Raw genomic sequence first — 17351 nt, 5'->3', positions numbered from 1 at the left:
CCAAGCAATCTACACCCTACTCGACTACTCTCTCTCCACAGGGTGTTTTCAAACCTGTGGTCCCTTTGCTTTTGTCCGAATCGAGGCACGAGTTGTTCCTTTGTTGCATTTAATCACTGGTTCTGTTACATTTGACGTGGGAAAATGTCAAGCAAACCATAATCAATCCACAAAAGCCACGTGGAAGCAAACACTGCCGTTCTTTGGCCAGAAAATTGGTGTGGGAAAGGACTTGCCTCAGGGATGTAACTCATCCTTAACCCATAATTCACAGCATGTTTAACCCGTAATGCACAGCGCTTCTAGTAGTGGGTGGGATCGTTCCAAACAAAGTGCTCCTGGGCTGGTTTGGAAATGGTACAGAGAAAGCAACCTCCCAACAAGGTCTAAAAATAACTCTCTAAACAAACTCGGTGTGGAAATGCCCTCGGGTTCTTCTGGTACCACGGACCCCGCTCTCACCTTGAAGACGAACATCTCCCGCCTCAGTATGGCCAGGGTGTTGAAGCCTCCGTCGCAGATGTTGGGCTTGGCGTTGGGGTGGGACGGCCTGTCCCCCGGGGGCAGCCTCGGGGGTCGCGTCTGCCTGTCCGGCTTGCGGGGGTCCGAGGGAGGGTGGGAGCGAGGCGGGGGCGCCGTCGGCAAAGGCTTGGTGGGCTGGGGGATCTTGTCGGGAGGCCCTGGAGAAGGAGACAGGAAGATTGGGGAAAAACATGTTTGTTATTGTTTGGAAGACATCAGGTGAAGAAATATCTGACTTGAAATGTTCCTGGGACGTAACTCTGGCAAAGTCCCTATATCTAATACCATTTGCTGCCAAAACTTGCAAACTTTTATTGACTAATTTTCTGGGGACAAGTGGAATGACTCATGACTGACAAGATATTATTATTTGACCCAGGTCATCAAACTATCAGCCTTGAATGAACATGTGAATGCCCCCTGATGTGAGGTTTTTCCTTTGGATACAGTGTCCAAATTCATTTCTGGTTTTGTTTTTGCTTGATCTTTGCTCTCCATTACAATACAAATAACAAGACACCTTGCGATTCCCCATGGAATGTTCTAAACAACTAGGATACTGTAAACTGTAAACACACTGCAGTCAATGCAGATACTTCACCTAAAAGCAGATACCCACTCTCTTAGATTATGCATGTACATAACAATCACAGTTAGAGGGATTAGAATGGAATTTAAAAACCCTACTCCTTTGAAAAAAGATTAAAATGTTTCTGCATCTGAGGGATTCACAAGTGCAGACACTTCTTACTTGAGCAGCTATAGACAAATCCCTTAATTTAAGCAAAAGTGTACAGCACAGTGTACAGAATAACAATGTCAAACAGGAAAGAATTAGAGACCAATTCCAAAGCCTTGATTTCATGCACTCCTAAACGAATTAGCCCAGAGCGAAACGGGATGTAGTGAGATGACAAACTAGCTCTAACATGGATGTGTAATTACATTGAGAGGCTTCCAGTTATTTAGGATGTTACAATGCGTGGAAATGCACTGTGAACCACTCAATATTACTGTGCCAAATGCAGCCAACAAGGCACCTGAGCTTCATTACAGACATTTTCAAGCCAGATCTAACTTATTCACCTGTAACCGGAACCACAACGATAGAGGAAGAGAGAGGAGGTGAAGAGGAGCTTTGGCAAGAAAGAGACAAAGAAGAAACAAAAGGAAAAGAGCAACAACACGAGGAGGACAAAGAAGACGATGGAAAAACAAGATGTGATCCTTTATAGCACAATGGGAGCTTGACACTACCAAGCACTACCAAGTTAAAGGATTCAATTCCCGCTAAGATCGCCATTGCTTAACATGTGATATGTTATGTTAAGATAAAGAAGATGGAAAGTAAGAAGAAGCACAAGAATAAGAACAAGAGCTCCAAAAACGGCTTAGTAGGATTATGTTTAAAAAAAAAAAAAAAAAAGTATTTAGTGATAAAAATAAACAGGCAAAATTCCTGTGTAATGGAGGCCTAGACATGGCTTGGTGTCATTTAACATTCATGAATCACATGAGAGAAAGAGAACGAGAGAGAGACGCAGGGAAAAATGTAGAGAGAGGTAGAGAGAGTGCAAGTGAGTGGGTTGCGCGCATGAATAATTGAGCACATGATGATGCATGAATAACACACTGTGTAACCGTGAAAATGAGGATATGAGTTGCCTTGTGTTGATTGGGGCCAACCGATGCAGGAATAGATGACTACAATACCCCACAGCCACGAGGAGTATCAGTGAGTAATGGTGGCATTTATAAATAATGACCTAGAGAGCTACTGTAAACAATCGCAAATGAATAAATGAATGATGAAATGACTGAACGAGTGATTTAAAAATAAGTGAATGAAAGGAGGATTAAAGAATTGAATGAAGAAATGAATGAGCGACCAGCCCTCTGACTAACTGACTGACTAATGCATGAACAATAAAATGATTAAATGAACAAATGAGCAATCAAACAAACAAATGGGGAAAGATAAACCATCAAAAAAAATGATCATAGGATTAAGAGGGATAGTTAGTCGGCTAGTCATGCCTCCCAGTCCAAAACTGATCAGCGGGTCTAGACCAAGAGATTCCATTCATTGACTAAATTAAATCTCCTGAAATACACCGCAGATTAGTGGAGCCAGAGCATCCTGTAATTATGTAATCATGGGAATACTCACAGGCAGCTGGACACATAGACAAACATGTAAATGCATCCATGCTTTTATCTCTTCTTGTTTAGGCAACTTCAGCTCCCTCTATTTCTGCCCCAGTCAACGTCACTCACACGTCACCAGCTTGTTCATGATGCAGCAGCTATGATTTGAACTGCTGCTAAATCAAAAGACCATATATCTCCCATTGCAGTTACCAGAGTTGATTTTAAAATTTAACCTTCCTGACTGTCTCACAGACTAGGCCAGTGGTTGTCAACCATATGCCATCAAGGCCCAAGAGTATGTAGGTTTTCATTCCAGCAAATCACTACAGCAGCTGATTTCACTGATTTACACCTTCAGCCAGACAAGAGGAACTAATCAGAGAAATCACCTATTTTAGGGTTTGGCTGGGATGAAAGTCTGCATACCCTTGAGTCTCGATGGCATACCGTTGACAACCACTAGTCTAGCCTCAAGACTACATGTGATTGAAGGGCCCTTCTGACTGTTCCTATAAGTCTAGACTCAAAACTAAGGTGACTAAACAAGTTCCTGTAAAGCATTTTGTGAACTCTGCTTTATAAGTGCTATATAAAATAATACATTTCTTATTTCGTATTACATTCATTGGAAAATTGTCCATTTGGTACACCGCCCTTTTGTGTCCCGTTTCAGAGAGGGATGACTTTCAGTGTAATAATTTTGAATAGTGATTTGAATAACACTGTCATGTAAACTTAACTTTCACACTTGTATGTACTGAATGTGCAGCCATATACAACTGCCATATACCACAACAAATGAGTAGTAAAATTCTCTAATTGCTGCTAGTGGTGTAAACAGAAAGTAGGCTATTATCTACACAAAACTTGGCCTGGATTTTCTTCTCACCGAAATAGGGAAGGAAGTCATCATGTTCAAAGCTCAGTGAGAAAAGGCTTTACTGTTCCATGGGGAATTTAAAAATTTATATTACAAACTACACAACAGTAATTCCACTTCCATATAAAAGCAGTCTTCCTTTATTAATTGTAATTACTTGTGGGCTGCTAAGGACAAAACTGAATTTTCATTACTTTTTAAAGGCAATGAACTTTATAATTTATGAGCTTACTATTCAAATATATCTGTTCTGGTAAAGTTGTGAATTATTCATGAGAAATTATTTTGTGTTTGTACAAGAGAAAATAAGTGATGGGTTTTCTCAGAAATGAAAGCAACCAGCAGGCACTTACTTTTCCCCTGCTGTACCCAACTATGACCTCAATACTACAGCCACCCCTCACAACACACACACACACAAAACTGTTGCAGTGGGTCGATGCTATCCTCAACATCTAGCTCATCCTACCACTGTCGGACCTGCTCTTCCCACAATGCATTGTGTGATTCCCCCCTGGCTGGGTCAACAGCTTGTGCTGACTGAAAAATCAAAGACCTTTGAGAACAGAGTTAAGATATCTAAACTCTACATCTCCCTCCCATTTCCACTTTCTACCCCCCCCCCCCCCCCCACCCTCACCCTTTCCGCTTATCTACATCTCCTACTTTTTGGCTTAGCGGACACCCCACCCACCATTCTTTCCACAATTCAACATAACTCCCTACCTTTATGTAAACTCATCTGAAAGTCCCACACCTTCTAATTGATCTAAACTCTGCACAGCTCCCACCTTTGTACTTATCAAGCTTCTCCATCTAACGTCGTTGCTGCCAAGAGGAAAAGGAGAGACAATTGCTGGGGGGAAAAAAAATGAGGCTGAAAGAGGAGTTGCCGTCACCATCGGTTGTCTTGCCCTTGAACCCCGGATAGAGCAGGGCAGCGGTGGAGGAGGAGGGAGGGAGGAGCGGCAGAGAGGAGTGAAACAAGACAGGGATGAGGAGAGATTTGATCGCCTGCCCAGGTCTGTCACTCCCAGAGGGACATGCCCTGACCATGTAAGCAGATGGCAGCTTCTTTTGTGTGCTTGTGCGTGTGTGTGTGTGTGTGTGTGTGTGTGTGCAACCCTTCATGTGATAGCCCAGAGTCATTTCAGCAGAGTGTGACTGGTTTACAGCCTCGACGGCTCGTCCAGGGACAGTTCTGTCACTTCCCACAAAGTTGTCCCTAACTCAGACATCAAACTGAGGTTGAGACTGCAGCTTGAACATTCAGATAATGAATCACAAAATGATGGGTTCTTCAGCGTTTTGCAGTGTGAATTTTATTCTTCTGCCCTAGAACGGAGGCTCATTACAGTAAAACATATTGGTACACTTTGGTACTGACTCACAAATTCGGAGACTGGGTGCTAAATCATGTATACGCAGTGCCAGACAAAACCATCATTGTATTATTCATGAACCTGCTTAGTCTAAGGGGTGACAGGGTGGGGGTTGGCTTATATCAGCAATATAGTGCAAACAGTGCAAGGAGAAACATCATTAATAACACATCATTGAAAGCACATCTGTAGAAATAAGTCTTGAGTAGTCGCTTCTAAAATCAACACTTATTGACAATGGGAAATTTGCTGTGTAGGTGGCTCCGATGGTGAAGGCCCGGTCTTCTTTAGTTTTAAGTAGACTTAAGTATTACTACTATTAGGAGGAGGAGGGATATAATCAGAGTTTGGCCAATAGCCAGGTTACTTTGTGCATGTGAACGTAGCCAGTGGTGTGAAAAAAAAGCTTGTCTATAGACTGTAGAGAGAAGCTAGAGGCCTTACCGTAAATCTTCTGGATGCCCAGCAGGTCGTCCAGGGGCAGTTTAAAGTTGTCAGTGTCCATGTACTGGTAGAAAGGAGCCATGATGGCCGTGGGGTCGTTGGAGTGTTCGAGGCCCAGCGCGTGGCCGAGCTCATGCACTGCCACCAGGAACAAATCATTACCTAGAAACAAGAGAGAGAGAGAGAGGAGTGTTGTCAATGTGATGTGCTTAGCAGTAGATGGGTGTATTTATGTGTTGGTTGAGACCACATTTCCCTTAAAATCTGTTGGTTCCTGTCACAAGGAGGATGTTGCCACTTGCCCCCCCCCTCCCCCTCCCTGGCATCGCTCTGTTTTGAAGAGCCAAAAGGAAAAGAGCCAAAAACAGCCCTTGATAACAGCCAATATGCATTCAGACCAGGTAAATCAATTGAAATTCATAAGGTTGTGTATTGGTAAGTAAATCCAGTTCCTGTTTTGTGCCGTAAAGAAATCTCCTTTTGTGCTGTAAAGCATTCCAGCAGATTTCCCGCCAAATCTGACCCAGTGGCACACAATGTAAAATGCAGTGTAGAGGTAATAATTATTAGGAATAATTATGATTTATTGATGTTAAAACACTATATGTAGCACCTTTAACTGAATATCCTAACAAGCATAAAAAGATAAGGAAAATCCTCAATGAAGCCTCAAGTCATTCTGCAGCTCCTCACCTCTAGATTAGGGTTAAAATTTGGGTTTGGGGTTAAAACTAAAATTAGATTTAGGTTTTGGTTAGGGTACATTTGAGGTTAGTTTGGGGTTAGAGAATGAATGTAGACAGTGGAGGGTCCTCACAAGTATACTTGTACTTACTGTTGTGTGTTTGTGTGTGCATGTGTGTTTGCGTGTGTATGAATGAATGTAGAGAATGAATGTAGACAGTGGAGGGTCCTCACAAGTATACTTGTACTTACTGTTGTGTGTTTGTGTGTGCATGTGTGTTTGCGTGTGTATGAATGAATGTAGAGAATGAATGTAGACAGTGGAGGGTCCTCACAAGTATACTTGTACTTACTGTTGTGTGTTTGTGTTTGTGTGTGCATGTGTGTTTGCGTGTGTATGAGCATGGGTAATCCACCACTTATGCACCTAATGAGTGGATTATCTAGCAAGACCACAGCCACTGATGGGACCCATTACACAGACACACATGCACATGCCCCCTCCCCCCACCCCCACCCCCACCCACCCACACACACACACACACACTCCCCCTCAGAGAGCATGGAAAACCCTGCGCTCTGTAATTAGTCTCTAGCCGTGGTAAGCCGATGACTACGCTGGGCTGACCTTTTGACTCAGAAACCCTGTGTGGCCGACAGCCATGCCCCAACCATTTCCCAACCATATTCAATCTGCATACAGTATTTGGGATTCGAAGCCGCCACACCCAAGCGTGTCCCATCCAAGCATCGACGAATCTACGTCACTTGCAGCCATCTTCAAAAAAACAAAAACAAACCCATATTCCGCAGGCCGACCTCGTCTCATTTGTTTCCTTGTGTTTTCCCGACATGCCAAATCTAACCCGCAAAGAAACTCCCAACCACAGAGGAAATCACAGGGATTCAATTAGGGTTAGAGCGATATATCAGGCCCGTATTGGCTTTTTATTAAAAACTATTTATCTGCCAGTCAATGTCATCCACCTCCAACATGATGGATATGATGCAGGTTGTTTGATTAATTTCTTGTATAGTTGTATTGTATAGTATCGATGGTTGTCTATGGGAAGCTATTAACCCGACATTATTTGAATGCGACATTTTCATCAGATTCTACAAAAGTACGCTTCAATATTATTATTATTATCCTGGGTTTTAAAGGAAAGTTTGTGTCCCATGCTGTTTCAGAGGCTTTTCCACCCTAGAAGAATACAAATATGTGAGAAACACTGAATACTTGTAATCTTTTGGAATTGGTTGGCATGAAAACGGTCCAATTCAAAGACACTGAATACTGGTACAAAATATCAGCTATTGGCATCTTCAGTCCAAAAATTACTGGGATTGGTATTCAAAAACTCATGTTGGTCAAAGCCTAGACACAGTAAGATCCCAGGAACCCCAAAATACACTTCCACCGCAACAGAAGAAGACTACATTTATCCAGAGCCAAAAATTACCCAGTTTCTTTTTTTCTTCAGCCCTCTGCCCCGCTCTCTCGAGGTTGTCTCTCCGACGGCCCGCCTCCCCCCCGCCACTTCCCTTCAGTTTTACCTCTCTCTCTCTTTCTTATCACGCCGAGAGCCTCGACAGGCATGAAAAAGAGCATCACTTATTCATCGCGGTTCCCGCTAAATTGAGGCACTTATCTGCTGCAAATCTGTCACATGAATAACGCTTCGGCTGATACAGACGCTGATCCAGGGCGCTTCTCAACAGGTACAGTACGCTGCTGGAGAATTTACGGACCGGACTACCACCAAAAAATGGCTTAATTGGAACCTAGTGAAGAATATTTGACTGTATAAATGTCAATGACACACTTTATAGTCGGTATAAAGTCCTCCACTGCCTGGGTATGAAGCGACGTGCAGATTGTATTATTATCCCGGGGTTTCAATGAAAACGCTCTACAGTTCAGCCAAATCCTTCCAATGAAAATAGATGGCTTGTAAAAACTAGGAGAAATGCTAGAAATTGAGGAGAAATTTACGCAAGCTTGTAATACTGAGCAAGTTGCTGGAGATACAGATTACAGTGAATAAAGTGTGAGAAAGGAAGAGAAGAGGAAGGCGTTCAGTGATTTTTGGAATCACTTGTGGAAGAAAGAGGGGGCATGCTGCTATGCAAATAAAAACCCTTCTCCAGTCTATTTCCCATGATGGCATTGGAAGCAGGAGGAGGACAGATTGAAGGTGCTACGTGTCGCATTTTTAAACATCAATGTATCATTATCAATTTAATTGTGATACCTTGTTGTAATTACAGTGAACAAATGAGACCATGGTGGAGATGATTGGTAGCTTCTATCTCACACCAGCAGTATTGACAATCTCTTTAGCTCTGTTTGAGCTGAAAGAACAGCGCTCTCTTCTTGCTTCCAGCAGGTCTGACCACCAAAACCATCGACATGGTACAGTACACAATGTAAAATGCGGTGTAGAGGCTGCCGATCTTGTAACTGATGGTTTTGTTTATGGTAATTATACTAATATCTCAATGATTTATTGACGTTAAAATGCTATATATGAGGAGAAGGAGAGGAGAGGACAGATACCATCCTCCTTTTCTCCTCTATCCCACCAGGTCTATTAGTTTGGTCACATCTAGACGTGCACCAATACCAATTTTTCAGAACCAATTTGAGTACTATGAGTACTCTATTAAGTAGATCATCCAATAAAAGTACCAATCCAAGTATTTCTCAATTTACAGCCATTCATGCCATCTACTACTGTTCTATTATAAAGACTGTCTCTGCCTTTCTCTATCTCTTTGTCTTTCTTCTATCCCTCCAACTTGAGTCAGCGTTCCTGCCTGCCGGGGCCATTTGAGGACAGTGCCGTCACTTTGTTTTGGTTGCTTACGTAAGGCTCGCCACGGAAGGCGGGGGCATCCTGCAGGCCCCGGGGCCACAAACAAAGCCAAAACAGTTTCTACTGCTTGGCTAATTATCAGCTGGAAGGTATACAGCCTACACAAGAGATGGCAGAGTATGGGAAAAAAAAAAGATGGAGAAGGTACGGCAAGGCGGCTGCAAAGAAAAGGATGAAAGGCAAAGAGGTAATGCGAGGGATAGTGTGCACGAGGAAGGAGAAGGAGCGAGATGAAGGAGAGGAAAGGTAAGGGAGGCAGAAAAAAAGAGGAGCGGGAAATGAAGCAAAGGGGGAGATAAAAAGAGACAGTGGGCGAGGTAAGCTGTGGAGAAAAGACACTTGGAATGATAGCTGCAAGAGGAAAAGTGTGAGAGAAAAAAATAGGATGAAGAGAAGGGGAAAAACTGAGGAAAATGATGAGGCTGGGGACTCTTTGTTCCTATCCTGTAAGATGGCAGATAAATACAAGAAAGTGCCTGCAGAGTCACAAAAGATGGAGAAGATGAATCACACGATCTGAACCTTTGACTTTGACCTGCATGCTACGACTGCAGGATACATCTAACAATCCATTCAGGTGATGAAACACATTACAATACTCTACAGGGCCTGTGTGTCTACCCACCGAGCGCGACAATTTATTATTCGGAAAAACAGACGAGACAGTAACGCCTATACATCAGTTCTACTTCATCGGATGACAAATACAAGAATTCTCTCTACAAATGACGCGTCTGAACCACCTATTTAAAAACCTAAGAGCTGCACTTGAAGCGGCGAAACACCCAAATTCCAGTTCTCTTCGATGATTGAAAAGACAGTTTTTCCGATATGAAGTGCGCAATGATCACAGTGGCAGCCCGCGGCGGCAGAGTGCTGGCTGCCCGGCGCTCTCCTCAGGATAGGTCAAGGTTGCCGCTAATGAGATAGTGTAGCCGAGAAGAGGGAAGGAGAAAGAGAAGGGGGGGGGTCGAGTGGGAGAGGTGGAGGAGGAGAGTCACGGGAGATTTATGATCAGGTGTAGCTCTCTCTCTCTCTCTCCCTCTCTCTCTCTCTCCCCACAGGGTTTTGCGATAAAGTAAACAGGGGTTGTGATTAGAAACCCGGGAGTCTCTACTTTATACCTGCTCTCTCTCCATAATTCACCGGCTCCCTGCACATGCCACCGCTGCTCACGGCCCATCTGCTATGTAGGGGCACACGTGACATGGACTCCGGGTTTCTCTCTCACACACACACACACACACACACACACGCTGGCCCACAAATCAGATATGGGGCCCTGGACTCCGCTGTTCAATTGCAGTAATAGCTCAGGTTGTCAGCGCCGGCCTCCAGGGGCCTGTAACCCTCTCTGCTCCTTACTGTTTAACTAAGCACCCGCGGTTCACTCAATACACGACATCTGACGGGAGCTACAAGCATGGGTGAACGCTAGGCCGTCCACTTTTTAGCTTCCCTATTCTTCATCCCCTACATGGGATGTTCACAGTTTCCCCTCGGCTCCTGGATCTTCATTATCGCTCCCTCTTCTCCCTCTTTTGGCAACCTCTCTTTCTCCTTTGTAGACAAATGACCGGCACTATCAAAGGACCTATTTTTCTTCTCTCCGGTCAGGAAGGCACTCTGAAACACAACATCCTCTGCCACGTTAACGCCATGTCAACAACTGCCGATAACCGCGAACAATGCTACTACAAAACCTCGCTCCTCCCATTTGAACGAAGAGGCAGAGAGCCCGACAAATTTGAACTCTTCTGCCCTTTCTCCGAGACTAAAAACGTCTTTCAGGAAAAACACAGCTGCGGCCGTTCCCGCTGTTGTCTCGTCGCTGTTGTTTTGCACTCGCTTTGTCCCGCAGGACCTCAAAATGTCTCCCGTTGTTCAGCTCCCGCGATTCCCCGAGCGGCTGACGCTGCAGTTTCGGCAGCGAGGGTCTGAGGAAGAAACTTCAGCGGTAAACTCACTCTAAAAAAAGGTGTTAACTGAGATTTCAGGGGTGTTTTTTGGTGGGTCGGAGCATTGGGACCACGTAGGGTGTTTTCCCTCACACGTCCTCCCTGACCACCCTGGAAGTCCATGGATCTCTGTGGCGCAGAGAGGAAAGACCTTGTTTTACAGTGATGTGAAGGAAAATCTTCCATGTCTGCCAAAGTACTGTTCAGGCTAGATTGGATAAAAATTGGATATCAGCCAGTTAATGTCATCCACCTCAGATATGACAGAGGCTCCTCCCTGACCGCAGCTCGTGAATATTTTTCTATCGTTATTTTTATTCTATGTGGCTGACCAGAGAAGCCGTTCCATTAATTTGAAGTCAGTAATGTATCCCAGAGTTTCCCCTGCCGTTGAATAGGTGGTCACAGTTTCATTAGTATGGGTTTCAGTGGAGAGTTTTAGTGTCACATGATGTCTAAATGCTTTTTAAGAGGCTTTTCCACCCTGACAAGAGTAAAATTCTGAGGGAAACACTGAATTGAAAGCACTATTTTTGGCATGAAAATTCTCAAATTTTATATATTATTATTGCCAATCAGCAGTTTCAATCCAAAACCAGACCATTGGGGGATGCTAAGATCCTGGTATGAAACATTTGAGGCATCGCCATAAGGTGTTTTACTGCCTCTGACATTAGCCGAGCACATAACTCCTGCAAGGACAAGTGTAACAGCACACAACACCGGAGAGCAGGAAAAGACAAAGGAAGGAAGTCGACTGCTATGGAGGTGAAGCTCACAACATGGAAACTAGCTGTTGTTTCTCTGAACCGATATGTCATCCGAACAGCCTTGACCCCGAAGGAGCTGGAGACGGAACGGGAGTGAAGAAGCGAAGTCCGGAGAAAAGAGCGGAAAAGTGTGAAGCGGAGCGCGAGTCGACGGTCGTCCAGGAGTGCCGCGCTCGCCGCTGACGAGCTGCCAGAGGATCTCAGCCCCGGCGGTTCGGTGCCTGGCTCAGCGGGCCCCCGGGCACCGGCAGCTCTGCTGGCTGTCAAAACCGCCGCTCCGTGCCTGGCTCGACAGACCGGCCATTGTGAAGGCGGCGGCCAAACGACAACGGCTGCATTCTGCTCGCGCCGCTTTCACACTCTCCCTGCTTCCAATGTATCCTCGCGGGGGAAAACAATAGCGTACAGTATTGCCGTTTGGTGCGTGCTTTTATCCAAAAGCGACCTGACAGTGCCACGATTGCATACATTAGGATTCCTGCAGTGGCCCAGATGTAAAATTCCATGACTTTTAACGAGGTGTGAAATACATTTTGCTATATTCCACAGAGAGCGTATCAAATTCCCTCACTTTCCCTGTCTGGAATACACATCCATGATATTCTAGAAGTACCATGACCAGTGGGAACCCTGATGCACTTTTAGCATGGGTGGCCCAAGTGGGAATCAAACCCCTACCCCTGGCGGTGTTAGTGCCATGTACTAGCCGTTGAGCCACACGGCCCAGGCGTTATACAAGATAACAAAGTCTGTGTTTCACTCACTCTCCTGCCTTCCCCTCTTCCCTCTTTCTCTCTCTTCTTCCTCCCTCCCTCTCTTTCTGTTCCTTCTCGCTCTAGGCTGTTGATATTGGTTGAGCAAGACTTGTGCTGTTGAATCTATTACGCTTAATTCTCACAAGCTTGTCAGAGAACAAAACCCAGGCTGTTGGGAGCAACACATGTACACTGGAGTAATTATTTATTTACAGAAACTGCTACAGACTGAAATTCGGTGTGGAACGTTGCCAGCGATCCAAATATTGTCCGTTCCTGTGGACTGGAGGTAAATAAACCAGTAGAAAGGAGGGAAAATGCTGCCAGGGAAAGGACATCCTTAATTCCTGTCACGTTTATCTCTGTGCAGCACCTGTGAGCAGGAGAAGAATGTGTATACCTTTTCATTGTAATCATTAATCATTAATAATGCAGTCGCAAGCGATGCTCTGTGTGTGTGTGTGTGTGTGTGTGTGTGTGTGTGTTCGCAAGTGTGTGCAAACTTCTGCAACTGTGTCTACAGACAATGCAATCAGCAAACCAGTATTGTGACTTCACCACAGGAAAGCTGGAGAAAACTTTCTAAACTCAACCAGCAAACTTTAGATAACGGTAAAACAATTTTCAAGGAAACCACAGAAGCCAAAAAGCTGGACAAACAATCCTTCATGCAGTCGACACGCAGCCTTGCCCCGATAAACTCTGTCTAAGATGCTACTCTTTTATTGTGGCCTTTTATATTGGTCACTCAAGACCTTTCCTGAATCATTAGGATCCACTGGTAAATTTAGTATACAAGAAGTGATCCACCAAGCAGCTTGTATTTCAAAAAATTCTCAACTTTTGTAACTGTTTGGCTCGTTACTTCATTGTCTTCTTTTAGGGATGCACCGATATATTGGTGCATCCCTGCATCGGTATCAGCCAATATCAGCTTTAAAAAGCAATAACGGTATCATTTGAATATTATTTTTACTGCTGATAATTGGCCGATTGATTTTTGTGACCTTTTTTTCTTGGTGTGTCACTTAACACAACTGTCAAATTAGCAACAGAATAAAACAAGCATGGTCTTCTCTTTAAAAAAAACATTTAATAATCTTAAGATAGGCATGTCTGAAAAGCTTCACCGGTCTTGCACTTGAATTTGTACTAAGAGTCTTACAAAAATACATATCAGTATAGGTATATTTTCGCAGGTTGCATGCAGTTATAACAAATGTGCACACTGTGTTGGTTTGTAATGAGCAAAACAGTTACAAAAGTTGAGATTTTATTGAAATGCAAGCTGCTTGGTGGGTCACTTGTATGTCGAATCTACAAATATACCCTAAAGATTAAAAAAAGTTCTTGAGTGATGCTCAATGAGGTTTGTAACATTGGTTGATAAAAGATGACACATTACAAGAATAGTGTCTTAGATGGAGTTTAGTGTGGGACAGAACATCACAGGTCGTTGTTAAATCCAGCATTGAATATGGCAAGTGGGCACATATACATGGCAAGAGAACAGAGTGGTACATCTTTAAGTGGGCTAACGTGTATGTGTGTGTATAAGTGTTTGTGCGTGTTCGTGTGCGCATGTACGTATGTGTGTGTGCTCTCAGACAGAGAGGTACCCTATACACGGGGTTGTTTACAGCTTTTGTTTGCTAAGGATTATGGGTAAGAAGTTATGAGAGCATCTGACTGACCAGTGGGGGGGCAAGGCTCCCCGAGCGCTTGACTGGTGTGTATGTGTGTGTGGGCGTGTGCGTGTGTGTGTGGGTGTGTGGGCGGAAGAGACTGCCGCCTCCCACGTGGAAGTTGATGCTCTTGTCGGTAGGCGGCCGTCTATTTCTAGTGGCAGCCTGGTGCGCAGAAATTCATGGTGATCTCTCTGCTTTCTCTTTCTCCTTTCTCTCGCTTCTTCTCTCCGCTCCCTCTCTTCCTTATGTAAGTAATGATATAGATCCCTTATCCCTCTCCTAACTGTTATTGGCATACTTGGGAATTACAGTGATAACTTGGTTGTTAAAAGATACTTCCATGCAAAAGTGCGCAATAAACAATGTGTTAAAGGTAGTACATGGAGCATTTTTAAATGTCAGATACCTTTGTATAATTACTGAAAACAAATGAAACCATGGCAGAGACAATTAGCAGCCTCTATCTCACGCTAGTGGTATTGTTGGTGCTAGTGTTTCTCCACATTAAGACCGCATTTCCCATAAACCCCCTTGCTCCTGTCTCCCCTCCCCCCACTGCTGGTGTCGTTGGCTTTATTGAAGAGAATAAACATGTTGGAACTGAATTTTCCATTGGTCTTCCACCATTTGCCAGAAACTCTGAAAGCTTTAGCTCTGTTTGCTCTGGAAGAACAGCGCCCTCTTCCTGTTTTGTGCCGTAAAGCAATCCAACAGATTTCCCGCCAAATCTGACCCGGTGGCTCACAATGTAAAATGCAGTGTAGAGGCTGGTAGAGGCTTCTTGTCAGTAATGATCTAATTATACTAATGTCTCCAACGGGTTAAAGAGGTTCAAATGCTACACTTAGCACCTGGAACTTACATTAAAGGGTCTGCATTTCACAGTGTTGTATCATCTAACGTACTTGCCTGTAGCGTGTCACGTTGTATTGCATCATATAGAATCATATCATGTTCCATTGGATTGGATTGGATTGAATTTTGTATCATGTAGTGCTGTATTTCATCGCCATGTATCATATTACAGTGTTGCATCATATAATATAAAAGCTTGTATTGTACTGTCATATTGCATCATACTGTATTGGATCATATACCATGCCTACGAGGTGGTACGTTCTTCCATTACTTGATTGATGTCTTTGAGAGAGTGTGTGTGTGTGTGTGTGTGTCCCATAAACTCTTCTACTTACAGTAACCCAACCATCAATACTGTTCCTACTGCCTGCCCAAATGTAGTCATGCTGTACATCCTCAGGACACACACACACACGCACTTCCAGTAAAAGATAGGGATCTGTCCGAGTGGTAAGAAAAAGCATCTAAATCCCCCCCCCCCATGCATTTTATCTTGAATGCTGGGAGATAAAGAGAGAGGGAGAGAGAAAAAGAGAGAAAGAGGAAGAGGAACGGCACAGAGAGATAAAGAGAGAGAGAGTCCGCCACTTCCTCTTCGTCACCCAGTAGGAACAGCAGCCTAAAAATAAACCTGCAAGGACACCATATGCTCTTCTCCTCCACAACTTCTCCCCTCTTTTCTCCTCACCTCTACTCCCTCCTTTGCCTTTCCTCTCGGCTTTTCTCTCTCTCTCTCCGCTTTCCTCCCCTCCTCTTTTCTCCTCCCCTTCCTCTCCTCCAGCAGTGCTCCCAGCCTCCGGGGGCTGCTTGACTCCGCATGACAGCGGCTGTACTGGCCTTTGTTAAGGAGCCGACGATTGATCCCCTCGCATTGTCCGCTGGTAAAAAAAAAAAACACCGAAAATAACGGGCCGCTTTGAATGTACAATCAAGTTACGAGATTGAACGTCGATGATAAACTGGCCCGCCGATCGATGCCGGGGGATCCGAGCGTTCTCCTCCGCCGAGCCCGCGGCCATCAATCAATCACCTGATCAATGTCCGGCCCCTCCCAGCGTCCCCTCCCCTCAGCCGATCATTGCGCTGTTATTGAGCGCATCGCCAGCCCGGCCCTTCATCCCCGACATAAATTCCGGGGCACATTTTTTCCTCCTGGTGGCGGCTGCGTTTTCCTAACCCCCTTCCCGTTCGCTCGGGGGGCAAGGGTGAGGAAAATAATAAAGCCCAGGAATCTCTCATTTCCTGTGTGTAGGTCCAGTGCGCATGCTGTGTTATGTTACATAGTTCTCACTGAGGCCGGCTGATACTACTGGAGGCTCCTTTGAACGCATACCAGGCCTTATAAGTCACCCTCGGGCGAGCATGGGCGTTGCGCGTGTGTGTGTGTGTGTGTCTTCCCGTGTGTGTCGGATCGTGCTGAACGGAGTTAAGGTTTTTTTTTTTGGGCGAGTCTGGTGCCAAGCCGTAAAATCCAATCAGCCTCGATGTGAGCGAGAGTCGAAATGGAATCTGTCTTATCTATTCCTACATACTATCCCTTTGATTTTCACAAAGAAAAACACGGGGGGCCCGCGCCCGCAAAGATGACCTTGTGATACAGCAGAGACGAGCGTCCGCTTGTTCGCCTCTTTGTTGCGCGGGGGAACGGGGGAAAAAAAAAAAAATTGTCAAACAAAGCGCCTTTGATGTTTCTGCAAATGCGCTCCCTTTCAAAATGGTTATAGCATGTCGAGATCTGATGAAAAGACAATCAAATCATCTCTATCTCCTGTTTCGTTTTTTTTTTTTTTACTCTAAATCCCCCCACCCGTTCCTCTCCATTCTGCCCTCCAGCACTCTGCGTCCGCCTCTGAATTCCACCGTTTTCCTTTGTTGAAACATTTTACATGTTGTTTTATCTAATCTCATTTCATCTTCTTACTCTCCCTGCATAATTTGCCTTTCCCAACCTCCACATTCCCTCTCTCTACCTACTACCTTTTTTTTTTTGGCACGTCCACCCATGCATCTATCTATCCCTCCATCCATTGATCCATCCATCCACCCACCCACATAACTATTTATCCATCCATTGGTCTCTAAAGCCTTTCCCCGACCAGCAGTGTAGGAGTGTAGGACAGTTCCAGGAGCCCAAGAGCTCCAGGGCCAGATCTACTTGTTCTACCCCCAGTTTTCGGCAGGTTTGTTTGTCATAAACAGAAGAAGAACTGGGTAGTTAGCATGAGCAGTGATAGCCACCATGGCTGAACGGACAAAGAAAAAGAGAAACTCAAACTGCATCAACAGAAAATCCAAGGAAAAAGACAAAGTCACAGTACTGGACACACTGTTTGATTGACAGGTGATCTCTGGGAAGTGCAGTGAAGAAACACCACAGCAA

The 17351-nt window shown here is 44.6% G+C and overlaps 1 protein-coding gene across 2 annotated transcripts in view; it reads right to left on the bottom strand.

Annotated features, from left to right (window-relative positions):
- LOC139657346 (matrix metalloproteinase-16-like) overlaps positions 1 to 17351 on the bottom strand; it is a 51918-nt gene that overhangs the window by 19872 nt on the left and 14695 nt on the right. Inside the window, exons 4-5 of one of the 2 annotated variants that reach the window (XM_071535144.1) lie at positions 5351 to 5541; positions 463 to 603 (exon numbers count right to left, since the gene is read on the bottom strand). In XM_071535144.1, the coding sequence (XP_071391245.1) occupies positions 463 to 603; positions 5351 to 5541 (332 nt within the window). Of the gene's footprint in view, positions 1 to 462; positions 681 to 5350; positions 5542 to 17351 lie in introns of both variants that reach the window. The other variant, XM_071535142.1, reaches the window with a different exon arrangement.

The sequence above is a fragment of the Centroberyx affinis genome, unplaced genomic scaffold (genome assembly GCF_046629955.1).
Source record: "Centroberyx affinis isolate AG114_WGS23_722 - 3 ecotype Tasmania unplaced genomic scaffold, CSIRO-AGI_Caff_v1 ptg002671l_1, whole genome shotgun sequence".
NCBI lineage: Eukaryota > Metazoa > Chordata > Actinopteri > Beryciformes > Berycidae > Centroberyx > Centroberyx affinis.
This window is presented reverse-complemented; position numbering and strand designations above follow the sequence as displayed.